Source organism: Sabethes cyaneus, chromosome 1 (genome assembly GCF_943734655.1).
Source record: "Sabethes cyaneus chromosome 1, idSabCyanKW18_F2, whole genome shotgun sequence".
Taxonomy (NCBI): domain Eukaryota; kingdom Metazoa; phylum Arthropoda; class Insecta; order Diptera; family Culicidae; genus Sabethes; species Sabethes cyaneus.
The window spans coordinates 2,931,576-2,958,456 of NC_071353.1; the positions used below are offsets into that span (position 1 = coordinate 2,931,576).

At 40.6% G+C, this 26,881-nt stretch overlaps 1 protein-coding gene across 3 annotated transcripts in view; it reads right to left on the minus strand.

Annotated features, from left to right (window-relative positions):
- Nucleotides 1-26,881, minus strand: part of LOC128732704 (uncharacterized) — an 85,806-nt gene that overhangs the window by 55,132 nt on the left and 3,793 nt on the right. Inside the window, exons 2-7 of one of the 3 annotated variants that reach the window (XM_053826020.1) lie at nucleotides 12,164-12,306; nucleotides 7,885-8,423; nucleotides 7,129-7,815; nucleotides 6,613-7,068; nucleotides 6,045-6,542; nucleotides 5,843-5,954 (exon numbers count right to left, since the gene is read on the minus strand). In XM_053826020.1, the coding sequence (XP_053681995.1) occupies nucleotides 5,843-5,954; nucleotides 6,045-6,542; nucleotides 6,613-7,068; nucleotides 7,129-7,815; nucleotides 7,885-8,423; nucleotides 12,164-12,278 (2,407 nt within the window). In that variant the 5' untranslated portion in view covers nucleotides 12,279-12,306. Of the gene's footprint in view, nucleotides 1-5,842; nucleotides 5,955-6,044; nucleotides 6,543-6,612; nucleotides 7,069-7,128; nucleotides 8,424-12,163; nucleotides 12,307-26,881 lie in introns of all 3 variants that reach the window. The other 2 variants (XM_053826019.1, XM_053826017.1) reach the window with 2 other exon arrangements.

Consider the following 26,881-nt stretch of genomic DNA (forward strand, 5'->3'; position numbering starts at 1 on the left):
TTGAAACAGCAAATAGTCCGCGCACTTCGTCGTTACACGCATCGTCGTGATCCGCTAGCAAAGCAAGAGTTCAACCATGCCAACAACGCGTACAGGATGTATAACCGTTTTCTGTACTCTAGATATTTATTGAATACTCAATCCAAACTTAAACGGAACCCTAAAAGCTTCTGGTCCTTCGTAAAGTCAAAGCGAACAGAAAACGGGCTTCCCTCGAACATGTTCATTGATAATAAACATTCCAGTTCGCAAAGCGATATTTGTAATCTGTTCGCCAAACACTTCTCTAGTGTATTTAGGGCTACTTCCGCTAACTCGTTTGAAGTCGAAAGTGCTCTCCGTTATGTTCCATGCAACGTTCTAAACATTGGTAACATAATTGCTCGATTGGGAGCCTCTTATAGCTTCGTCAAGTGGCTCAGATTATACCTGATTAACCGTTTTCTTTCTGTGAAGATCGGAAACCATGAATCATTCAGCTTCGTCAGCTCATCAGGTGTACCACAAGGAAGCAATCTCGGGCCTCTGCTTTTCTCTTTGTTTTTCAATGACGTCTGTTTTATCATACCCCCAGGATCTTAAGCTGTTTCTTGTGATACGATCGGAAACGGAACGAACGGAAACAATCGATTCTACTATGGGACTACACCTTATCTGGTCAGATGCTCTCAAGAGTATCAACTTTTTAGGATCTTGGGATACTGCTGGACTCTCGCATGTCCTTCAGAGATCATTATTCACTAATTATCGCTCAGGCGAACAGAAATCTCGGCTTTATCACCAGAATCGGAAAGGAGTTCACTGATCCACACTGTCTGAGAGCACTGTATTACTGCCTTGTATGATCGATTTTGGAATCTTCAGCGATAATTTGGAGAATAGAACTGCCTCCTTACGTGGAACGTTGTCGTTTGCTTAACATCGAAACGCTTGCCCAAAGACAAGATATGGCCAGAGCCGTTTTCATAGGAAAACTTCTAACTGGCAAAATTGAAACTTACGATCGTGGGACTTTATAAGGCTTGACTTCCAACGAACCGGCTACGGTCAGAATGAACCCATTCGGGCAGTGTGTAATGTCTTTAATAGATTCTATGTACACTTTGACTTCAATATTTCATGTGATGTTTTCAAGAATCGTTTAAAAAGACTGATTACTTAAATGTGTAGTTGTAAGGAATAGCTTATAAGCTTGACAATTTGTTAACTGTATTAGTATCTTAAGCGTGAACTGTATATGTAATGAATGTTTTGTATTTTACATCAAAAAGATGATGGGGTTTTTACGCCCACCTGAGGCATACTTCACCTCAGCTGGGCTTTACTCAATCCAATCAGAAATTCATAAAGAGACTACGGTCAGATGGATTAAATAAATAAGTAAATAAATAAATAAAAATTTTTTTTAGAAGCTTATCATCATACCCCATCATCATCATTTGTTATCAAAATTATTAAAATCGGTCGAGTGAATCAAGTTGATTTTTTTTTTAAAAAAAGGTTGTAACCAAGCGTTACAGGATCTTCTGTTTTTTTAATATGTGCATGATGTTTGTTTACTTTCACGTTTCTAGGGTTATTGTTAGTAGGGTTAGTTAAATGTTAAAAATTGTCAAAATAGGTTAGTTAGATTAGTAAAATTAATAAATAAATAAATAATTAAAATATTGTCAACACACTATACATTAAACACGTAACACAGTGGGTACAAGTGGGTGGTGCAACGACAGCCACCGATAAGTATGACAGAAAAGCTAACGCGTGGGGAAAACTGTTATACGCTGAATGACAAGGTAAAAACTGCGCGAAATAGGCGGCCATATGCGGGGAAAAATACCGCGAAAAGGTTTCGTGGTGGCTAAAAGGACCACCATTGCTCAGATATATTCTGGTTGTCGTGTGCTAAACAGCTTAATTTAAACAGTTAAAAGTGCTAGTGAGTGTTGTGAGTGGCTTTAAGTTTATTCAGGTAACAATTAAACCCTGAAAACGGAATTGTCTGTCCGTAATACAAGTGGATAATTATCATCCATTGTCACCCTCACAGGACCTTTTAATCCACGTTTTTATTCGTACAACCGTTGAGACGGTTCGAGGAAAGGTCAGCACACGATCGGCCTAGCGAGCCCTGGATGCTCGCTACGTCTAACCCGTCAAGGACCAGCGGCAGTCCTCTGGCCTTGGGCCATAATTATTAAGGAGGACATTCCCCTCTCGGCACGGTCATTCCGGTATCGTCCTGGGCCTGTCGATCTCCGTCAAAGAGGGAAGACCAGAACGAGCGGACTAGCACCGGCCAGCAGCGTCGCCTTAACCCTAGCGGCGTCGTCAGCAGTGACTGCAAAGCCAGCAGTTAGCAGCGCGCGCAGAGCGTCCCCCAGCCTCCCCCGAACAGTAAGTCAGCAGCGGAAAACTCGACCAGCAGCGGCAGCGACAGCGGTACGTACCGGTTTTCACCCATCACCCACACCCACACACACATACACACCCACAATAGAAAAATCAATAAAAAAAATAGTTCAATAGTTCCTTTCTTTCAAATCCTCCAAACCAAATGATCACAATAGCCCAAGCCAAGCAAGGTGAAAGTCGACTGCACGTTTGTTCGCGAAGCCCCTCTGATTACCCAGTAGTAAGCCGATCCTGGGACCATAGTCACAGGGTCTCTTGCTACTGAGCTTTCCCGGTACAGACAGTAGAGACACTCCAAGGTACCAGTTACAAGGTCTCATGGCAAGGATGATGATTTTTGGAACCACAATAAGGAGTGGGAACCCTAAGGGCCGAATAAAAAAATATAGGTTATAAATTTTCAGAAAAATAACAAGAATGCAAAGTTTGAGCAAAATCGGAGCACTTTAAATGCTATTTTAACGCTATTTCGGCAAAATATACGGCTTCTTTACTGCTAGCCCTTTTATAGTGCTGACAATACTTATTTGCAGCTGGTAACCGACAAAAAGAATCTGATTAGAATTGTGGATGCCAGCTTACAATACCAGTTTACTACAGTCAAAAGGTTGATATACAGCAACGTGTAGTATAAACCGCCAGAGATGCCAATAAACGATTGATTTACCTGGGCAGAAATCCCAAATATATCAACTAATTTGCCACTTCCAGTTCATCTCCATCAATAGTTTCTGTCCGTGGGAGGTGAACGTTGTTTTTTCTGGAGCCTCTCTCTCCATATCATGGTTTTCGACGCATTGATTTGTAATTCAATCCTTCCAGCCTCCGATTTAAGTCTGGTGTAGATAGCCTCCACCAGCCCATTTCTAGTGATGAAAGCAAAATTATTTGTGAAGGCTAAGAGGTGGTTTTTTTGTCGAAGATCGTTCCTCTTGTTTCGGTGCCCGGTCACCGAATCATACCTTCAATAGCGATGTTAAATAACATACAGGACATACAACGTTTATCTTGAGCCGGTTTATCTTCTCCGATGATCTCTTGGCATAATGGGTCTCGTGATACCTCTTGATGAAAGTGGCAACTTCCGGCAGGCACTTCGTACTATATATCTCCCGATTTACCGCAAGCCCTGAAGGAATGAACTGCGGCTTGGACATTCCCTCCTCGCTGAGCGTCAGCCGCGGACCCTCGAAACGCCACCCACCTGCGAGTGATAGAAAATTTTTTGGGCGAACCTCAGACGGAGGATCTACTGATTGCTAAGGCCACGAAAGAGTTGAAGAACATGCCGATATCCATCTCTACACCGGCCATGGCTAAGATTCCGGCCAACTGCCGTAGGCCATTAGTTATAATCTTGCAGATTTAACTTATGCTTAGTAGTGATTTTGAAAATTTTTTTCTGCCAAAACCTTGAGTTTTTTTTTGTTTTTATAGTGATCTTATAATGATAGTTCTACTTTTTTTTAACGATACTATGACGATTATGACAATTTTACCGATCAACTGTCACTTTCCCTGGCACTGATCTAACGAGCCACTCGTCGCATGTTTGAATCTCATCTGGGAGAGGCCGTAAGAGTCCATAAAAGCGTTGCATTAACCCCGCAATGGTACAGTACGCTTAAAACTGGCAAATTCGTCGTATAAAAAACAAGACGGCCAAGTTTCAAAAATGGAATGTACCATCTACACTTTGCTTTCTGATACAGTCAACTTTCGCTAATTGCACTAAGCTCTTAGCCCACTTAGTGAAAGACTTTCGTTAATTGGGATGAGATGTCGAAAGCGAGGGATACATCAATTGTTTTTGTCGAAATCGTCGCAGAAAGATTTATAAAAATATATACCCGTATTAAACACGGAATCGAAGCGAAACTTAATCTTTTCGTTGTTGAAATTTATTTCTAGATTTAAACAATCTTATTTAAACAAATAAAAAGTAGAATTTCATACGACAATTTTAACATATATTGATATTTTTAACTGTTTCGCCGTGATGCTAAAAACGGAAGGGTCAAGCTTAAAAATGGTCAGGTAACGATATGATACAACTGTATTCCATTTAATTAATTTTAATATTTTCCAAATAAATTATTTTCTGCATTTGAAATAGTTTATTCAAGAGCCCCACGGAAGAAAAAATACACTGTCAGAAATGACGCTCGATTTCGTTTTAGATGGGCTATAGCCCTATTAACGGGAACCCGATTAGAACCTAGCCCACTTAAAGATAGCCCAACGAACGAAAGTTGACTGTAATTGATATCTTATTTGAAAAATATTTCTAGAAGACTCGAACCATGATGGAATAAAAGAAAAGTCAAAGTTTACTCTGACAGGTACGCATGTTGCCTTCGACTTGCAGGTTTCATCGGTGGTTGTTTTCGAACTTTTAGAAGAGTTGGAGGGTTTGATCATGGCAAATGTAAAATTTCACTTGAGATAAGGGTTGATAACCTATTTGCGAGCTGTAGGAACTGCGAAAAAGCCGTCTTTTAACTTGCCACAATGATGAATGTTACAAGTCGCAACTGAAATACGCGTATCTGTGAAAGTTGCAGAACTAAAAGGACTTTTTTCTCGTTTATTCGTGAATCCTACTAAGATTTTCTAAAATAAGTTATATTTATTCCACTGTAGGGTGTTTACGTATTAGATTCCCTAACTTTCCGTATTTGGATGGAGCGCGAGCACAGACGCGGCATGTTACCGCGAGTTCAGACGTCGAAGTGTCAGATAACTCAGATGGAATACTGTTTAATTCAATCAAAATTGTATTTTTTGAAAGTGTAACACCAAGTTGATTTAAGAAGGTGTTTACTATAATTTGTAACGTTTCTCCTAGTTTCAAAATAATTCCAAAAAATAGGTAAATATAAATCTAAATCGAGATAGACTGTGAACTTCCAGAAATGATTTAAATCAAATCAATTCAAAAATTTGTGTTATTTTTACAAGTCATGATTCCAGAGATATTAATTTTGTTACCCCTCTGTAGATTCATCACTGTTTTCTATTCGCCACGAACGCCTCGCTCAAGCACTTTGATACACCTACCAAAAAAGGTAGGACCTATGCCTATATTTATTCTAGTTTAACATAAACCTTCCCAGCACCAAACGAAAAAAATAATTCACTCCAGCAGTGCATTTAGTGGGTGTCAACAGCGCTGGGCGAACGCACAATAATTGACTTTGAAGTACGCTTCAGCCTGCTGAGAGGTGTGACATAGTGGCGAAAAGCCTGATTACATACATAGTACTTTTATTACACCCCCGCAATCTGTCGTGTACGAAACATAACATTGTTAGCATACCATGTCCCATGTGTTAGTCTACTCATATTTCTATTCATTTCTACCCTACAACCTACACCACACAAATCACCCCTTCCCTTCTAAAACATTTACCACACTCAGCGCACTTACCTTCGTCTTTGGTGCGTTTCTCCTCCCGTCGTTGGAGCACCACCTTCTTGAAGATGACTGCAGCCGCCTCGACAGCACTTTGAATTTCCTGCTCGCCCAGATGTGTCTTGTGCTGCGAAAGGACAACAGAACGGAGCGAAAAAAGAGAGGAAATTTACATCTCAACCTCCAACCGCGTCCCGCATCAATCATCGACTGTTACCTTTTTCTTATCAATCAGATTGATCTGTTCGTCACTGCTGTTGTCGTCGCTGTTCTTATCACCGCAGAAGATGCCGTCGTCGAGCGATTTGGATTTATCCTCGTCCGTCTCCGGGTAGCCGCCATATTTTTCCTCCATCAGCTTCGAGGCTACGATGTCCAAGCTTTTCGAGTCCCGCTTCTGCAGTCGTTGATTCTGGAGAATCTGCTGGAAAGCGGATATTTTCCTGGGACCTGGTCGGGGGGTAGCCGCGCCCACGCTGCCGGTGCTTTCCGTCGTTGCTGCACCGCCAGTGGCCGGTGCAGTCGTCGATTGGTTCATCACCTTCGGGTGGAACCCGCCGACTAGGTCCGATTCACAGGCTTGATCTAGCGATTTGAAGGCTTTGCGTCGGGGCGATGGAAGTTTGAACGATTTCTGCGCTCGTTCGAGGATTTCCGCCAATGGGCGGGGCGAAGGGATCTTGGTTATTTCCGTCTTTCTTGCACTCTGCATTTGCTATAACGAAAATAAACGATCATTCCTGTGAATGTGCCAAAAAAAACTAAAAGATAATATGATACAGTACCTGTGTGTCCTTTTCCGGATGCGATAAAGAGCGGCGAGGTGTTGGTTTGATCGATTTATTCCCGGGTGATTCCTCAGAGATTGAACGCATCGTTTCGGGCTTGCGTCTGACGGGTTCATCATCGTTGGAAGACGCAACCGCTTCCGGCTCGTTGGGTAGATCCCTGGATTTCCGACGGCGTAGGCGACCTTCCTTCTTGTTGTTCCCCTGCTTCAGATAATCGTCCGGGTAGAAGTACTCCGGACTCGAGTCGTTGAGGAAGCTTTCCGCACTTTTGATCGTACTGGCCGGCGTCATACCGCTGCGTAGTCTCCGATCCGCATTGTAGTTGTCGTAAGATTCCTCGTTGTTATAGTAGCTCGCTTCCTCGTCCTCATCGAAGTTGAGCTGCGTAGTCGAGTCGTTCGTTAGGTCGTATTCGTCCATCATCGCTTGTTTCGCTTCGGCAAATGTTTTCTGTTTGGGAGATCGTTTTTCTGAGTTTACTGAGTCTTCTCTAACGTGTTCTTGACGTACCAGTCTTGGCGAGCGAATGCTCGGAATTTCTGGTAGCAACCTTCGTCCTTCACTCGGTACCCCAGCTCCGATCACAGGCGCATGGGGACCTCTATTGAGACTATACTCTTCATTACTATGGCTACGAACTTTGATCATTTTGGAAGAATGGTGTGGACCAACAGTTCCGACGGTGCCGCCAACACCACCGCTCGGAGTGCTTGGGTTTTGCTGGGGTGTCGTCGATGGCTCATCGGCCATCGTTGGGAAATGCTGTTGTGAAAGAAAAGGACGTGGTGCTGGTGCTGGTTGTGGAAATAAAAAAGATTGCTTTTGTCTTGGTGAGATAGGCATGAATTTTGGTCCGTGCTGGTGAACCGAGAGCGAGTTCATACTATCTGGTGCCGGAAGTGTGCTTTGACGTGCAAACTCTGGTGAGCGTTTGATACTGTGCGGAGAGAGCTGTTTTTTGGGAGGGGATGTAGGAAGCAATTTCACGTGCTGTTCAGGATTAGGTAGTGTGGCTTGCCTGGTCATCTGAAAACGGCGGGGTATCGACGAGTTGCCGGAGCTTCCACCGTCGCCAGCCGATTCGGCACCACTGTCGGGGGACTTGTTAAATAACATCCGATTGGGTGAGGTGGGCAGTTGGCGCTGTTGGCCAGATGTTGGTGGTAGTGGTGGTGGTGGTGGCTGTTGCGGTTGTTGCTGTGAATGAGCCTGAATTTGCAGGAAAAATGGATCACTGGAGTTGGATGGAAATGTTGACTGACGTACAAACGGTGGATATCTCGGGGAAGGATCACCGTCGGATTTATCCGGCGATCGACAGTACAGGTTCGTTCGGCTGTTTGGTGAAGTGGATAACAGTTTGGGTCCGATGTCGTGATTTTCATTTGGCCTACAAGGTAGTGTTGATTGTCTTCGAATTTTGTATCGCGCTGCTATCGGTGAGCCCTGCGGCTGTGGGACATCGGCATCGTCGTTCTCATTGTCGGTGTGATAGGGACTATACTGGGGACTGGGGCTGAGCTGCTTCGGTGAAACAACTGGTGGCATGAGATTGTTATTGCTACCGTAATACATCCCGGCATCCGGATTCGGAAGTGTTGATTGTCGTGGAATTCGACGTCCCATCGGAGGGTGCAACTCGTTATCGAACTCGTCCTCCTGTGCATACTCTGCCATGGTGCCAGGCTTCGTGTACGGGTACCTTACCAGCGACGGATAACTGCTCTGCGATTGCTTGCGAGGTAAATGTGTATATTGCTGTGGGTCTGCGTCCTCTGCGGTTTGGCGAGTTTCATCTTCCGCGTCTGTCATCAGTACAGATAAATGAAAAGAGGAGGAAAAAAACGAAACAAAACAAAATTTAGTCAGACTTGTGCTGTTTTCATCTCTAACAAGCTAAAGTTGTAATGTAAAACATATGCCAAACGCGCACGCTCTCCTTATCACCATGACCGCCACCACGTCGGCCGGTGTTCCTTTCCATCCGACAGAAATAGATGGTGCTACCATTCACTGGCGTTCGCAGACTTTGGAAGAACTTTATCAACATTCAGCTGTTCCGCTGAGAGAAAACCCATGCCCGGGGAAAGTTATGACAAAAATTAAAAAAAAGGTCATCAACTTTTGGTTTCCAGTTTCCTCTGTTTCAACTGGCAGGTTTTACTGGAAAGCGCTGGCCCGGATAATTTACAGCACATCCTCTCATTCGGCCTGTTGGACTAGAATAATTACTTTCTCTTCATCACACAGTGTGTAGTTGGAAATATTGAGCAGCTGAAAAATATGAATTTTTACGTTTGAACACCGTTTGATTGAAAGTCTTAATCAAATATGTCTGCTGGTGACAGTTAATCACTACGATAGCATAGGTACAACATTTTTACGACCATACGGCTCACTAGTTTTAATTCGCTGTGAGTTCTGGTTTTCGAGATATTTACCAGTAGAATAAGCATTAATTTGAATGTATCTATTTTGGATATTAGTTTTAACTGATTGTTCATTAAACTGCCACACTGCGGATATTCTCAACTCGTTTACACACAAGGATGTTTGTGGTGCAATCAATGTGCTCCCTTAGTCGCGTTAGTGCAACATACGTTTGCCTTGGGTTACTGTGATTGTTATTTTGCTGCATCTGTCAAAAACACGTGTTTTTATAACCACACGGAGAGTTTTATTTCGGTTAAGTTGGTTTTTGAATACTTATTGCATCACACAGCTACTACATCGCAAAATGGGTAAAAAAGAGCTCGTAATCCCAAGAATTAGCAGCCACTGGTTTGGAATCTTACAAGATACCTATTCTCATGTAAAGAAATGCAGGAAATCGATTGGCGATGGTTTCATCCTGCGCAGACTTCGAGAAGTGGTCCATTTTGCTCTCTTTTTCCCAAAAATCATGTTAAAAGCTAATCAAACAGCTTAAAAACTTATTTGACGCCCGTGAAACGAACCCAAATAGCTTCCAAATTTTCTCAAAACATCAGCAAAATCAAATCCCATCCATTCTATACTGTGCGAAATGCAGGTATAGTCCATTTTGCCTAATTCACCCCTAAATACATAGTAAAACCTAATTAGAGCGATTAAAGCTAATTCAAAGACAGGGGAATAACCAATTTACTCGAAAGGCCCAACAAATACCGAAGCTGAATTAAAATGCTACTGATTTGGTTACAGCTGATTTAACGCTGAATACAGGTGCTAGACGCTGAATAAAGTCAAGTCAAGGCCTCTGTAGTCTATAAGTGTTTTAGCAGCCAACGAATGCGTTATAAATCAGCTGCTTCACATAATAGTGTCACAAGCAGATAAGGCGCATCTTCAACTTCTCCACAACCCGTCGATATTCTCAATAATTGTGCTATACTAGCTGAATAAACGGTTTGTAATCTAAATAAAAAGCCCTCCCAAGAAACATTTATGCGCTGATTAAACATTTTAGCAGCCATTATTATTTAGCCATACTAGCTGAATATGCATCGAATTTAAATTTATGTAAACAATTCTATAATACTTATTCAGTCGAAATTAGAGAACTTCTATAACCTATTTTGTTTGAGGCAGAAAAAACACTTGTTAAGCAATTATATCACGCTTTATACAACCTCTGTGCGCCTTGTTTCCAGCTTTGCGCAAATTGGTTATTTAAAAACACGCAAAAGCCTTTATTAAGCTCCATTGTAGTTTTGAAAGCAGCTACCCAAGTAACAATTCCAGGCTGATCAAATGTTTTTAGCTGAATTTATTCAGCCTGTGGCTGAACTATGGTTTAGTCTAAGAAATAAACCTTTTTCCAGCTCTTAAACATCTAAGTCAAGCTTCGGGCTTGCTAATAGCTGCTTTGAAGCTGTAATGTAGCTTAATAGAGGATTTTGCGTGTTTTTAAATAACCAATTTGCGCCAAGCTGGAAACAAGACGCACAGAGGCGATATAACTGCTTAACAAGTGTTTTCCGCTTCAAATGAAATAGGTTGTATAAGTTTTCCAATTTCGGCTGAATAAGTATTGTAGAATTGTTTACATGAATTTTTATTCGATGCATATTCAGCTATGGCAGGAGCGTTGATTGTCATCGATTTAGTACTGTGATAAATTTGTTTGCCTTTTGACTGATTCTCTCCTAGATCTACAAAAATACGTTCATTTGCTATTGCGTAAAAAAATCGTCAGTTTTCAACGGTGGTATCTTTAAAGAAGTTAATCAATAAAATACAGCGCATCTTTTCAAACTATCAAAGTGATCTTATGTTAATCTATCAGGGTAATACAAAGTTTTGTTTTTTTGAATGCGTCCAAAAAATTTTTTTTTCTTCAGAAAAATTATAGAACACATTAAAATGAGCAACTTTGCTGAACATAGTAATTATCTATCTTTTGCTAGTTGCGAGATATTATGATTTATTTAAAAAGTGCACTTGAAAATCAATTCTGCACAGTACCTCCGCATCCAATCAATTTATTGCTTTCAACTGTTCTCCAAAGTTATTCAGTATGATAAAATACACGTTTTTTTTTGAAGACTGTTTTTACCTTTGAGTTAGTTTTAATCGCTTTAATTAAGTTATCTATGTATATGGGGGTGAATTGGGCAAAATGGACTATTCTTGCATTTCACACAGTATGGAATGGATGGAATTTGATTCTTCTGATGTTTTGACAAAATTTGGAAGCTTTTTGAGTTCGTTTCACGGGCGGTAAATAAGTTTTAATACTGTTTAATTAGCTTTTATCATGATTTTTGGGGAAAATAGGGCAAAACGGACCACTTCCCGAAGTCTGCGCAGGATGAAACCACCACCAATCAATTTCCTGCAATTTTTTACATAGAAATAAGTATATTTTAAGATTCCAAACCAGCGGTTTCTAATTCTTGGGATTACGAGCTCGTTTTTGCCCATTGTGCATCGGTAGATGACTAGTAACGCGGTTAGACACTATTTGAAAAATCTAGATCCATGATATAATCAAACGACAGTCGAAAAAATCAAAAATCGAAAAAATATAAGAAACAAGTTCAGGTAAGATACAATATAAATGATACAAAATTTACTCAAAAATGTTAAAATGAATAAAATGATGCAATGTTTTGGGATAAAACTTACAATAACAAAAAGCATATGCATATTTCGAGTTTGGCTCAAACGTACCGCACTAAACATTTTTATGTAATAAGTTAAACAATCAAAACAAGCAGGATATCAAGTTTAAAATGCAACGCATCGTACCATTCGAAATGCAAATCGTATGACGTCAAATTCTAAACGGAAGAGGAGGCACGTGCTCCCGATTGTGCTCCTATTCTGAGCACGCCAGAGCGGTTTTATCTTTCCCCAAGTTAGTAATTATTTTGCCTTTGTCGTGCGGCTCTTCTCTTTGACGATGTGTCATCCTGCCGTTGGAACCCGACTGATTTCTGGGTCAATCGATTCCTTTTGCAAAACACCAGTAGTAGGTAGTGCCATCAGTCAAAACAACGTGCGATGAATACACAGTCGGATACAGTCGTGGGCGTTTAGCATTTGTGCACATCGAACTCACTTGATATGGTCCAGGAGCGTCGAATGCTCTTTTTGATCAAATCCGACGCTGGTAGGTAGTCCTTGGATGCAATGACCGAGGTTCTGCGGGTGTTACTGTCAGTGTAATCACTCATCCAGTCTTCGCTTGCGGCTTGCAGCTCTCTATTCGGCGTTTCACATTCGGATCATCGCAGCATCACACCGTAGACAATGAATGAAGGAGGAAGAAGAAAAAAAAGATAAATTTAATAAATCGGTTCAATTATAGCTTCGTCGGTCAAGAAAATTAGGGAAACACAATGAAACGTATCGTGAATTATAAACGTAACCAAAATGTGGATATTGTGGGTGGTTCGTTTTGTTGATGTGGGAAGTTTTGAACTGTTGATTGGATGAAATAAAAGACATTCATAGAGCATTAATGGAACTAATTGAAGTTGTGTCACAGCAACGCTCCCTCATAGCGCTTCACAAACAATTTCACACCCATTTTACGTAAATGTGCAAAGTCTTACCAGAAAGAGATATTAAAACAATAAAATTTAATTGGATCGTTTAGTATATGATAAACATCGTATAAAAGCAAAACATAGTAGGAGTCGAAAAATAGGGGATTCATTACAGAGAATTGAAAGCGACTAAGTAGGTGTTGAGACTTATACAATGACATCACAGGAGTGAAATTGCATCAGCAGCAGAAACTTCATACGTGTACAATTCACCGTCAAATGTGTGAGAAAATCACCCGAAAAAGCGGCGCTCATTGGTTCGGAATCAAGACAAACGGTCACATTCCAGACGGTTTATCAGCCTACATTGACACTCGCAGCACGCTATCATCAATCTTGAATAACAGTCTTATTCTGCTCAAAGGACTAGCCTTTGATTAATTAAGCTTGAAGCAGATTTGCCGACTCAGCGTAAAAAGACAATCACAACCCCAGCAGCGTGGGGGAAAACATTTCCCCAATCTCGCCCATTACGAGCACAAAAAATCGCATTAGAAAGAATCATTAATTTTATAGGAATCCAGACTTTCTTGTTCTTCGCTAACGGCCCACCGTTTGACAGCGAAAGCAGCAAACCTACAACAATTGAACGATGAATATAGAAAACAGCATCGTTTATCCCGTATGGCGTCAAACCGTGAAAAGGGAGCTTTATAAACGACCGTTTCGAGAGTTCTCCTCTGGAGTGTCCGTTGAATTTCAATGACTGTGGCCTCTCCATCAAGTTGTAGAACGTGTGCAGAAGCTGGTGCGATGATTTAGCTGAAACAGCAATTGGGGGTGGCGGTGGATGCTTGAATTTCTCCGATCGGCCTATATCCGGCGAGGCAACGCATTTCAACGCAAAAACGCAGTGCGAAAAACTCTTACACTAGCCCGAAACAACGAAACAAACGATTCGGTCAGCTTTTCGTACAGTTCGGCAAACAAAAAGCACTGCTGGGAAAATTTTCGAGTACTTCATGTACGATTTAATTCCGCTTTATTACTAGGTAATCATCCGGTAACTCGGAAAGGCATTGAAAGCATAGTGACTTTATCATAATTACCACAATTATCATCAGCATCGAAACTATCGCATGACTGACATCATGGGAGAGAGAACATATGCACGCAGTTGATGGACTTGCAGCAAATGAATTCACGTGATAATGAAGACATTTACTGAAGTGTGCTTCATCTAAATATCCTACTTGGTGTATCATTACTGCATACGATGTCATTCCATTTACTGGCGCTCTGTTTGCGGGATCGTACAGATGTGATTACCTCGTGAAATGTGACACAGAGAAAGTTTTTTGTCGTTTTTGAGGTAGCTTCAGCTGGGACATCGAATGAAGTTGTGGGCTCGAAATTTTCCAATCCTACACATGAACAGGTGGTTGGCTTTATGTTTATCCCCGTAGCATAAAAAGAGTCAACAATGATGTTGATAACACAAAAGTTTCAAATGTGCTTCAGCTTTGCGGTATGTCGGATGCATTCTATATCATAATTGTTGGTGACTTAAATTATATTCAACATTTAAACTTTAGTTCCATTCATTCGTATTTTTCCTTGAAGAACATACATAGTTGAATCCCAATCGGATATCTTTTAGGGAAACCGCTATGCCGTTAAGTCAGAAATTAACGATCCAAGGCGAAACTGTTCGTGCATTATTAACCATATTAAAAATTTATTTTGAATGGCAGTTCGTCGGATAGAGAGTATAAAACAGGACAGTAATGAGATTCGTTTCAGTTCAGTGTGAGAGCTAAATTTAGCAAAAGGTTGATAGAGGAATTCCACGCAAGTTCTCAGATCGAAATGGAATGACCTTCGTTGATTCGATTCCTGTTTGGTAATGAGTAAATTCAATGTGAATGTCGACGCATGATTTTTAACCGCAGCGTGAATAATCCCTCAAACTCAAAAGTATATATCGCGAGAATGGCTTGCAAAGTTTGCTTCACTTTTCGAGATAATTTTCTATTCCAACGAACATTGAAATAAGAAAATTACTGTAATATATCACTGAAGTATGAAATTGTATACTTAAATGTGTTTAATTCGAGCATCTGGACATGAAACTGCTCGGATGCTCTTTAAATTGACAGACACCAGATAAAACCATAGGTCTGTTATGAATCAATGTTACTTACTGTATCCTTACTCTCAGTGGTAAGAAGTAGAAAGAGTAAGAAAATGAATACCATTTGCGGTCGGCGCACAGTCGCAGTCGCGAATAGTAAAATAGTAATAATTTGTGTTTCGATATTACTGATGATGGTTGAATAGGTAAATCAGTATGCCGAAACGTTAAGTAAAAGAAAAAGTTTTTTTTTCTATATTTACCCAAAAATATCAATTCAAACTACTCTTGACTTGATTTAGGCCATCACAAATATTTTTTAAAGTTTTTGTCCTTCGGATGCTGGGCTACGGAGGGGTGGACGAAAAAAAACAAATTTTATTAATCGGAACGGAACTCATAACTCTCTTCAACCTCATTTTATCCAACCGAACCTTTCTAGAAATGATATTTTGGCCACAGGTTTTTCGTAAAAGTACATGTTTTTCTGGCAGTAGGTAAACATAATGAGTGTATTAAAAAAATAAACCCGAAAACTAGTTGTTTGATTTGACAAACGGCATTAAAAAAATGGGTCGAAATAAGATCGGCACTTGAAAGCACGCGGGGCAAGTGAGACCTATTAAAATTAAAGTTTTTCTGCACAAAACTTCCTGTCTTAATACATTTTTTTGATGTACTACCGAACATTTTCAGTTCAATTACGTAATGTTTATATCACTAAAGCTTTAAAATAAAACCGAAAAGAACTAAAGCAAGGACTCCCAAAAAAGAAAATCATTAGCACAGCTTATGAGGGAACAAACAGTTTGGTTACATTTTAGTTACACCTAAATGATGTTAATTAAATCTGGAAAGGCAAATTTGATATAATTAAGCAAATTTGCACCTGGAATTGAATAAAGTATTGTAGTTATTAAGCGTAAGGCGTAACTATCTCTTATGAGTAGCTCTACTGAATTGGGCATGGTAGAACGAACAGATCATAGTCGTATTTTCGAGCTATTAAATTATGTCTCGCAAGAATTGGATACAGCGACATATTCAACTACATTTCATTACAATAATGCATTACAGCGTAATTGCTCACGATCTGTGTTTTATATAAATTATGAAGTCGCCCGTTGTAATCTGATTTTGTTACGCTATTTTTGGAAGAACCATTCGTACAACTATTGTCTTTGATTGCTTGTTGCAATGCTTTAATATTGCTGTATATTACCTTACACAATTTTCTGTTATTTTATGCTTTTTAATCAAATTTGAATATAGGTCCCACTTGCCCCATTTACCAGGGGAAGTTTTTGAAAATTCTCCTTCAGATTCATTTCATGTAAATTGATAGGCCATTTTCGTAATTGAACCTTCGAAGTGATACCACTGAAGAGTTTCTGTGCTGAAAGAATTTTGAAATAATCATAGCTATAGATAACACAGTGGAAAAAACACTATCTAACCATGCATTTTTTAGGTCCCACTTGCCCCGGGGTACCTTATATATGTTATGATTTTCCATGCAAAAACTTTCCAAAATAGAGTCAAAATCGAAAAATAAATTTTTTGCCGATTTTCGGAAATTACATTACTTGTACTTCCACTTTTGTTTCGTGCTAGAAGCGTTAACACTCCGTAAACTGTTTTTTCGAGCTATAAACCCCACAAATAATAGATTTTATACAAAATTTTTTTACTCAAGTTTAACAAATTTTTTTTGCTCCCCGATTTTTGGAGCCAATCTGAAGGGCGAGGGGACAAAAACTTTAAAAATAATTTGTAATGCCCTTGTTTATTTTGATTGATGATGATGATGGTTTTATTAAGTTTATTTTGATTAAACAACAGCAAAGTTGCGGAAAATATAAAGGCAAACAACTTTGCTAAAGAAATGACATTTCTATCTCTATCGAGTGCAGAGCTATAGAGCATTTTCCTGGGCAATTCTTTAAAAATTAGTTTTTCATGCTTAGCTTATGTTGGTTACATTTTACAAGAACATATGGTTCTAGGCGATTATTGAAGGATTCAAAATACACATTTTTGTAGAAGAAAGCAAATCTCTAGGACCTTTCCTTACAAAGTTATCGCTTTTGGCTCGTGAAGTTAAGGAAAAATTAAGCTTAAATAAGCGATAACTTTAAAAGAAAAGGTCCTAGAGATTTGCAGTCTTCAGTAAAAACATGTGTTTTGAGTTCTTCAATAATCGCCTAGAACCATATATTCTTATAAAATGCAACCAACCTATGCTAAGTATGAAAAACTTAGTTTTAAAAAATTTCCAATTACCAAATGCTCTATAGCTCTGCACTCGGTAGAGATAGAAATGTCATTTCTTTAACAAAGTTGTTTGCTTTTATATTTTTTATAACTTTGCCGAAGAAACCATGTGTCCATCTACTAACACAAAAAATAGACGTGTATCTAGCCTTTATCGAACGCGAAACACATAAAACGTATGTTCGCCGTGCTCTCATTTGACTGGTTGGGGACAAGCGGAACCCATACAAGTTTATAGTACGTACCTTCAGCTGTTAGATTAAATGCTGGTTTCACAAATCCGCTTGCCCCATTTTATCCCATGGGCTCGTGAAGCTATGGAAATTTAAAGCTTGAATGAACGATAACTTAGCAAGTAAATGTCTGAGAGATTGACGGTCTTCTGCAAAAACGTGTATTTTGAGTGCTTCGATAATTGCCTAGAACATTGTATTCTTGAAAAAAGCAACTTAGAAAAGCTTAGTATAAAAAACCAATTTTTAAAGAAGTTTTAAACCATAGGCCCTATAGTTTAGCACTCGATGAAGACAGAAATTTTATTTCTTCAGCAAAGTTGCTTGTTACTATATTGTTTACAGCTTTGCCATAGAAACTATGTCTATATTTCCTAGCACAAAAAAGTTAATTTTCTATTTTCATTATAGTAAGCAATGACTAACTTTTGACAGTTTTCGATTAAGGGGGATATTCATGCGAACAAAAGTGCTGAAGACCGTAAATGATAAAATGAAAACAAAAGACACTACGAAAAAAGTTCCGCTTTTCGCCCTTTTGGACTACTGTGCAACGGAATAGCAGATTTGTAGCACCGTAAATGCCAAAGATACAGGAAAATTGCATTCAGGAATATTGTAGATAATTAGTAGCTCTACAAATTCTTAATAACCAAATTTTTCAAATTCTGCTTGATGTAGGCAGTACAGTCAAATGAATCAAAATTGAATCAATGTAATTGTGCCATGCCTGTTACCAAAAGCTCTCATTCAAGTCACAATGACCCTTTTATAGCTACAATAGCATAATAGTGCAGTAAAACTTAGAACCATAGAGATGATTTTAAAGTTTGGTTCTAATCTTCTCCTGTGGTGTAGTCTTGTTTGGATATAAGCTGAGTTGTTACAGCCATTACAGTTCATGTTTACAAGAGAAGCACAGTTTGCATATCATTTTGCCCAGCTCTTTCAACGTTTATGCTTCACAAAAAAATATATTTACTCCCTCATAAGAAGTACTTGCAAGAAGGTTTAAGTATATGGTTGTAACCACAGTACACAGAATCTGATGATCTAAAAATTAATTTTGAAAAACGCATCATGCTTGGACGTAGGTTTATTGTCAACCTGCTGGAAAATGTTTTCATTGACAATTGATTCAAATAATTTTAGAATCCAAAAAGTAATGTCTATTCTTCGGTTAATTGCGTAGGTGCGTTAAATTTATTGTCGTATTTTAAAATTGACTATAAATAAGAAGGGTTGCCAAAATAACTCAACCTAGTATTTTCAAATGGTTGAAATCATACTTTATTGGCCGGACCTCATCGGTAAGAATAGGTCAACTCATATACTGCTGTGCCTTACATTCTGCTCTGTCGTAATCAATAATCATAATAATAGGCAGTAATCTGGGACCGTTACCATTCTTTTTTTTTATAAAAAACGCACGAGCAGCGTTTGTCCGGTAAATAATGGTTGACGGAAAAGTCAGCTTTCCGTCCAAGTTTTGCATGAAGTATAGCAAGCCCGCAATGAAAATTTTCTCTATGATAAATATAGCCTTTTGTAACGATTGACATGTTTTAACTCGGCGTGATTATTTGACGTAGATCGATTGCTTGAAGACTTCGTTGATTTTTTCATCCAACTCCAAAACATACAAGCAAGCTTAGCATTTTCCCATAAACCGACGAAAATATTTTAAATAGTATTGAATATTTTTACGAAAAATTGAAATTATTACAGTTGTATTATTAAAGTACTAAAGTTTATTCGACATACAAAAAACGCTGTCAAACAAAAATATTTTTTCCTGTTCCTCACAAATTTACCACCGACGCGTCGCGACGTAGGGCTCTCATAAGGGTAGTGAGAGGTATGTATTACATATGTTGCATCAAATGTATGCTTGTAATGATCACTTTGCTCCATTTTTTCTACCCTCCACAAGGGGTGGTGGTTGAACGCTAGCTGTTACAGAGCAAGTGGACTGAGAAGGTATCGAATAACAAGATACAAATCTTCCCCACTTGTACAGTATATAATGCATCATATATTGATTTGTTACTCCGATTCGATATGGACTGCTATCGACACTAATGACATTTGAATTCGAAGCTCGAGCCGTTCGGAATAGATGAAAATTATGAATACAGACGGTTAACAAACAACTTTTTTTTCCGCTAAAGACAATCTGCAGCACCAACTGTTGATCATTCATCCATGGGTGGGACAAGCGTTGCTGAATGGTTGTCGTTAATATCAAACACCATACGGTACAATCGAACCCGCTTGACGCCTATGGAGCTCGTGGACAAATAGAGGGAAAGCACACAATTGGAAAGACGAGAAAATAAAAGCTCTAAAGCAACAATACCAACGCGTAGGGAATCTACCGCGGGCTGGTTTTCCGTTACACCGTACAAATCCAACCCAGTCGTTCGCGCTTTACGATCGGTGGGGGTGGAAGGGGTGGAGGTTGTAAATATCATTCTTGTGTGTCACTAAAATACGGTTGAGCATCGTGCTGCGGAAGTAGGATAGAATTCCAAGATGGGCAAACGAGATACACATTGAACAAGCAACATAAAGAGTAGGTTCAGCGTAACTTTGCTGCACTGAAATTAAAACAAATAGACGATACAATTGCAACAAAATACGCTAGAGAGAGAAACACAGAGATAGCTTTGTCCCGTAGTGCAAGAATAGTGAGGACACTTTGTTGTTGATTTTTATTGTTTGGGCTTAATCCTGCACAATAGCGCACTGCACTGAGGGTATCAATGAAAAAAAATAACTAAAATAGAAAACGATTCATAGTCCTTTTGTACGCGAACCCTCGCGGGTCCAGGGGTGCACTCACATTTGCTTGTGACACACAACGCATACCCAGTCAGTGGTGCGAGTGGAGAATTCCCGACACCCCTTGCACACCCGCAGCCTGCAGGAACGACACGGTGCTCCTCGGTTGATAATCCTGCCCAGCTCGGCGGCACAGCGCGAGCAGGAACGGGTCGATTCGATATAGTTCGGCCGATCAAGGGAACCACCGACCAGGGCCTTCACGTTACCTTTCTTCCGCAAGTGGAATAGTTCGGCCCGCAGGAGCCTTTTATTTTCCACAGGTGGCCACAGGTGTCGTTATGGTGGTGATGGCGGTGGCGGTGGTAGTGGTTGTGGTGGGACGGTGTTGGTGGGCGGTCGGTTTATGCAAGGGGTGTTTTTTTTCATATGGTGCAATGGTGCGTGTTTAATTTATCGTTTCATGTGTGATTGATTCGACAGACATATTTTGTTGGTGAACAGAGAGCAATAGGAGAGAAAAAAGAGAAAAGAAAAAGGAACTTTCTTTAGAACATTGTTAACTGAAAATGTTGTTGTATTTATTAGTATTCCAGTAGGTTTACTACGCTATTCCGTTTCGTGTCATCTGTTATGTACAAAGTGAATGTATGCTTTAGATATACAGAGAGTAGGAAATAAAAAAGCAACAAGAAAGTACGATTCGCTAACACATTACTATTAGATATACATGTGTGACCTACTGCCATTCACTTAACTATCGGAGAGTTTCAAGACACCGTTACGTGTCAATCAAAGTTTAGCTCGAACTCTGTGTGTGACTGTGCGCGAATGACAACTAAGTTCGCCTTTGTGGAAAAATAAATCTCCCGTCCCAGCCAGAATTCATGGGAAAGCGGAGATTGGTTTTTCTTCGAACTCTTCTATTAGTCTATTGTGAATGTTGATGCTTTCCGAAGCATGAATAAGGCCAAAGGCGAGGGCTAAAATAAAACAAATTGCATGTAGAAATACCTATAATTGTAGCTTCCGTTAGAATTGAATCAACCTTAGCAGAAGAATCGAAAATTAATCGGCTTATCATTTCGCATTCGCTGTTGTTGCAAAGTTGAACAAACAGTCTTGTAAGTAGTAGTAAGTTTTATTCCATCATAGTTAATCTTACACCGAGACGTAACTAATAATAGAACAAACAACATATCGCCAACCTAACGAGAAATCGATAGAAATAATGAAACAACTACGTTTGACTCATTTTCCACCAAAGCCAGCTGACTAGTAGCGGAAAGTAAAGTTAATCCGACATGCAAGCTCCCCGAAACCAACTGAAGTCTCATGAATAATGGAAAACGCGACTGGTCCTCTCACGATGGCAAATAATTAAATTTTCATCAACAATTTTCAAGGCAGAAACGTATTTTCACCTGCACTGGTGCGGTGCGGTTGAGCCACTGTTCTTCGGAGAGGATCAAACGCTTCGGGTTTTTCCCACGCATCTCCCACTGTCAACCCTACGTTACCAGAATAAATTTAATCTTTCCTTGTACATTCTTTATCGTCGCTGATGAAATTCTATTCGGTTGCAGCGAATTTTTCTTCTCTCCGGATGCCGTTGAACTTACATGACAATATGTGCGGACAGCATCCGTACAAATGACGTCATTCCACTCTACTTCCCAGGGATGGACCATTTCTTTTTTGCATGAGTAATTGTGGTCGTGAATTGTGTGGGCTGCGTCCGGGAAAACCATCCAGCAGACTCGAACACGGCGGGCGTGGGAGTCAATGAAAATTGTACTACAAGGCATTTGTTTACTCTGCACCAAATAACTCCTAACGAGGCGGCATCAGTTTTTGTTTTTTTACGCCCGTTCAATCTCGTAGCGTAACACAATACGTTCATAGTAACGTTACTTCATTTCAGCTTCGCCCTGGAGGATATCTGAAGAAAAAAAAGGACTGCGCTGACCCAGTATCTTTTCAATCATGCCCTCGGCAAACAGTGGATCGATTCGAAAGTATAAGCTCAAGTGTATTGTCGAGGACTGCTTCACTACGCATCGACGGCAAACAAATCGGAGAAAAAAATAATTGCCTCTTGCCTTCTTCAGTCCGGAAGGCAATCCAATCGGACGAGAGCATTGTTGTGCTGGTCGGTCGGTGTCAATCGGAAGCGAAGTTTAACTTTAAAATTCGCAATCGTCGTTGCCAGCGGGCGGAAAATCCCTCCGCAAACTTTTTCCACAGTCTGATGCGATGTGTTACGCGATGAGCTGCGATCCATGGATTGCGAAATAATAAGTTAGCGGAACCTTTCCTTGCTACTGTGTACAATTTGTACCCTCCCAGTTGACTGCCAGGCAGTTGTCCATGCTTTCGGGCCATATAGACGCAGCAAGAAGCGATTGTTCACCTAACGGATTCGACTTTATGAGTCGGGTCGACCGAGCGCGAATGTGTGATAGAGCTCTTCCTTTCCTAATAGTCGCCACCATCACCGTCGTGGAACAGAAGCTATTCCGGCTTACCTCGAATTTTGAATGAGGATAATTAAGTCCAGCTCATGTGCTAGGGAACTAAACTGCTTTAATTGTTCGGAGTAATGATCTTCCCAATTAAGTGCCGATCGCAGACAATCCTGGGTTGGGCTGGATTGTTTGCTAGCTGTACACGCGATAATTGCGCAGCTTGGCTTGACCCGTTTACCCGATATTTGCTTCACCCTTTTTGGCAAAAACTGAATCATTTAGATTTAGACGGACTAATTTAATCGTGACGTTTCAATTCCCACTTTCCGCATAATTATCACCTGCAGCGTTTATTAGCGACTGAAATGGAGCCAAGCGCAGAAATTTGTTTTGCCTAATTGAAGGTACAGCCACGAATTTCGACTGACGGCAAAAATGTAGTTGGAGAAAATTTATTATACTTTTCATCACTACGGTGTTAGTTCACATCGAATTCATTTTCAACATCCACTAAAAAAGATTTTACTCATAGTTCTTGTTTGTTCACAAATATCTAAGCTTTGGGTGACTATTTAAAAAACAAGGCTCTTACATCGTTAACATTCTTTCAATACATTGGCCACAATTGGACCATTTACCTTGTATAACTCGTTGGTATGCGGGGCTGATGAACTGAGTAAAGTTGCTAATCTTTTACATCGAAAACAACATATCAAATGTTTCAATCTAAATAGAGTTATCTTAGGTTATAAAATGTTCAAATATAATTCATCGCCTAGAATGATTCTAACTCGAATTCAGAGCTTAAATCTTGTTATCTTAAACTATCTTAATTGTTTGTACTTATTGGAGACCTTGTAGCGAGTTTCTGTTTATGTTTTAATGTCTAAGTAGTCTAATTTTCCATCGCTTAATCTTCTTTGATAATTTTACACCCAAAGTTCGCTCTCATATTTTTTGCTGCCAAAGTTCAACATCTTCCAAGAGCTTCAGTCAAAAAAACTGGATTATTTCCAAATTAACGCCATCTAGCGAGCATTTCCTGTAAAATACCGCACATAGCTTTGAAGATCTCGTTTTCGCGAATATTTCTGTAAAAGGAAGCATCGTTCTAGGATTTCGTGATATAAATGTCACAAATATGAAAAAATCCGATTTTTCCGATTTATTTTTACTTACCCCTCCTCGTAAAAACTCCCCCTGTTAAGTTGCCATTTATTATTTTATCATTTAGTCCATTTAATTATCTTTCTGCCCAAGACATTATGTCAAAATCATCATCGGGGACTGTAATGCTCAGGTTGGTCAGGAGGAGGAATTCAAACCGGTTCAGCGCACCGGACGGTTCAGCGCACACCCGCAAACGAACGAAAACGGCCTAAGACTTGACGACTTCGCCGCCTCCAATAACGTAGTACCTTCTTCCAGCATAACCTCTACCATCGGTACACCTGGAGATCACCCAACTAGGCAGAATCACAAATCGACCACGTTCTGATAGATGGTCGGCACTTTTCAGTGCCTTCACTACCTAGTGAACGTAAGGATACGTCAAAAAGTATCTGTTGTGAACAACATACGATACCGGCGCCCACCACGGTATAATCTAGCGCGACTGAAGCAACCGGACTCCGCCAAAAGTACACGTTATCTCTCGAAACCGCGCTGCCGGTAGAGGGTGAGTTGCATGAAGCCCCTCTTGAGGACTGTTGGAATGCCGTGAAAACAGCCATTTACAGCGTAGCAGAGAACGTCCTAGACCGAGTGGCACCAAATCGACGTAACGAATGGTTTAACGAGGAATGCCAGCAGTTATTGGCTGAGAAGAACGCAGCGCGGGTACAAATGCTGCGTAGAGCAACCCGTCAGAATGTGGAGTGATACAAACAGAAGCGGAGACAGCAAACCCGACTCTTCAAGAAGAAGAAGAAGCGCCACCAAGAGGAGAAGGAGTGCGAAGAACTCGAGCACGACATCCAGAAGTTCTATCAGAGACTCAACGAATCTCGCAAAGACTTTGTGCTGCGGGCCGAAATGTGTAAAGATAAAGATGGAGATATCTTGACTTACGACCGTGCGGTGATCGAAAGATGGAAGCAGCACTACGATGAACACCTGAATGGCGTGCAGGCGGAAGACCATGGTAGCGGAGGAAGTGACCACATTGGTGAAGTAAGCAGCGAAGATGTGCCACCCCCATCGAAAAACATCCAGCGGCTGAAGAACAACACAGCAGCGGGAAAGGATGGCATTAGAGCGGAACTTATTAAAATGGGCCCGGACAAGTGAGCCTGCTGTCTGCATCAACTGATTGTCAAGATTTGGGATACGGAACGACTACCGAAGGAGCGGAAAGACGGGGTTATCTGCCCTATCTACAAGAAAGACGATAAGCTGGATTGTGAAAACTACCAAGCGATCACTATCCTGAATTCTGAAGCCTACAAAGTGCTGTCCAAAGTCATCTTCCATCGACTATCGCCAATAGCCAATAGATTTAGATGTAGATAGATCTAATAGATCCTTCAGAAGTGCCGCGAATTCCGAGTCCCCACGCAACACCTGTTCATCGATTTCAAAGCCGCATATGATAGCGTAAACCGACAAGAGCTATGGAAAGTTTTAGTCGAAAACGGCTTTCCGGGTAAGCTTACTAGACTTATCATGGCTACGATGGATGGGATCCAGTGCTGTGTGAGAATCTCGGGTGGATTGTCGGACCCATTCGAATCTCGCAGGGGACTCGACAAGGAGATGGTCTTTCCTGCCTGCTATTCAACATTGCGCTTGAAGGTGTTATAAGACGAGCGGCGATCGAAATGTGGGGCACGATTTTCAATAAGTCAATTTAGCTGCTTTGCTGACGACGTGGATGCTGTCGGCAGAACATTTGAGGCGGTGGAAGATCAGTACACCAGACTAAAACGCGAAGCAGAGAAGATTGGATTGAAGATAAATATGTCTAAAACGAAGTACATGCTGGCGGGCGGGACCGAGCGCGACAGGGCCCGCTTGGGCAGTACCGTGGTAATCGACGAGGATGAGTTCGAGGTAGTCGACGAGTTCGTATACCTTGGTTCACTGGCAAGAGAGGACAACAATACCAGCCGTGAGATTAAAAGGCGTATTATCAGCGGAAGTCGGACCTACTACGGACTCCACAAACACCTAATCTTAGCTCCTGTACAAAGTGCACACTGTACAAAACGCTAATTAGGCCGGTTGTCCTCTACGGGCACGAAACGTGGACACTGCTAGAAGAGGACCTACGAGCACTCGGAGTACTCGAACGGCGTATGCTAAGAACCATCTTTGGCCGGATGCAAGAGAACGATGTATGGAGGCAAAGAATGAACCACGAGCTCACGCGTCTCTATGGCGAACTCAGTATTCAGAAAATGATTAAAGCCGGACGAATACGTTGTGCAGGACATGTTGCTAGAATGCCGGACAACTATCTTGCAAAAATGGTTTTCGCATCGAATCCGGTAGGAACAAGACGAAGAGGGGCACAGCGAGCGAGGTGGCAAGACCAGGTGGAGCGAGACCTGGGTGCCCGCGGAACTGGAGACCAGTTGCCATGGATCGAAACAGATGGAGAAATTATACTGCGCAGGCCTTGTCGTAAGACGTTAGGCCAATTAAGTAAGTAAGTACTGTACCACGGGTAACCATAGAATCCACGAGTTTTGGACTCCATGGATCCATGAATGAGAGTTCATGAATTCTACACTCCATGAATCCTAGAGACCACAAATTTTGGAGTCTAAGAATCCTAGAGTGTACGAATCTTAGAGTCATAGCTCGCGTAACTTTGTAACATTGGTAAACTCTGTTTGGCGTCTCTCTATTCCGATTATTTCGGTAACATTAACATATTTTAACAAACATTTTCTTAACGTTTAACTAATCAGTGACGCTAGTAACCGATTTATGCAATGCTGATGTTTAAAAGTGCATTTGAATCACCGTGGCAAGCGAAAGAGAAAAGGCACAAAGAGAATCTCTCATTGTTACTTAGGTCCTTTTAAATAGTAAGGCGAGACAGATTCTAGCGTCCGTTACTCCTACTGTCCACAATTCCAAGAGTTCACGAAATCTTTACAGTTTATGAGACACAGAGCTCATGAATTCTGGAGTTCATCACTCCTAGAATCCCTGAATTTTACAGTTCATGAGTCCCATAGTCCATAAATTCTATTGTCCAGGAATATCAGAGTTCACTAATTCAAAACACCACTAGACTTCACGAATACTACGAGTCCATACTACGACTCCACGAGTGCGAAAGTTAAGGTGAAATTAGTCGTCATCGATTCTGCCAATTTCAAAAGCAGTTTTCTTGTTTCAAACAAAAATTCTGTTCATGAAAATATATTCGCTGTGTTCAGATTG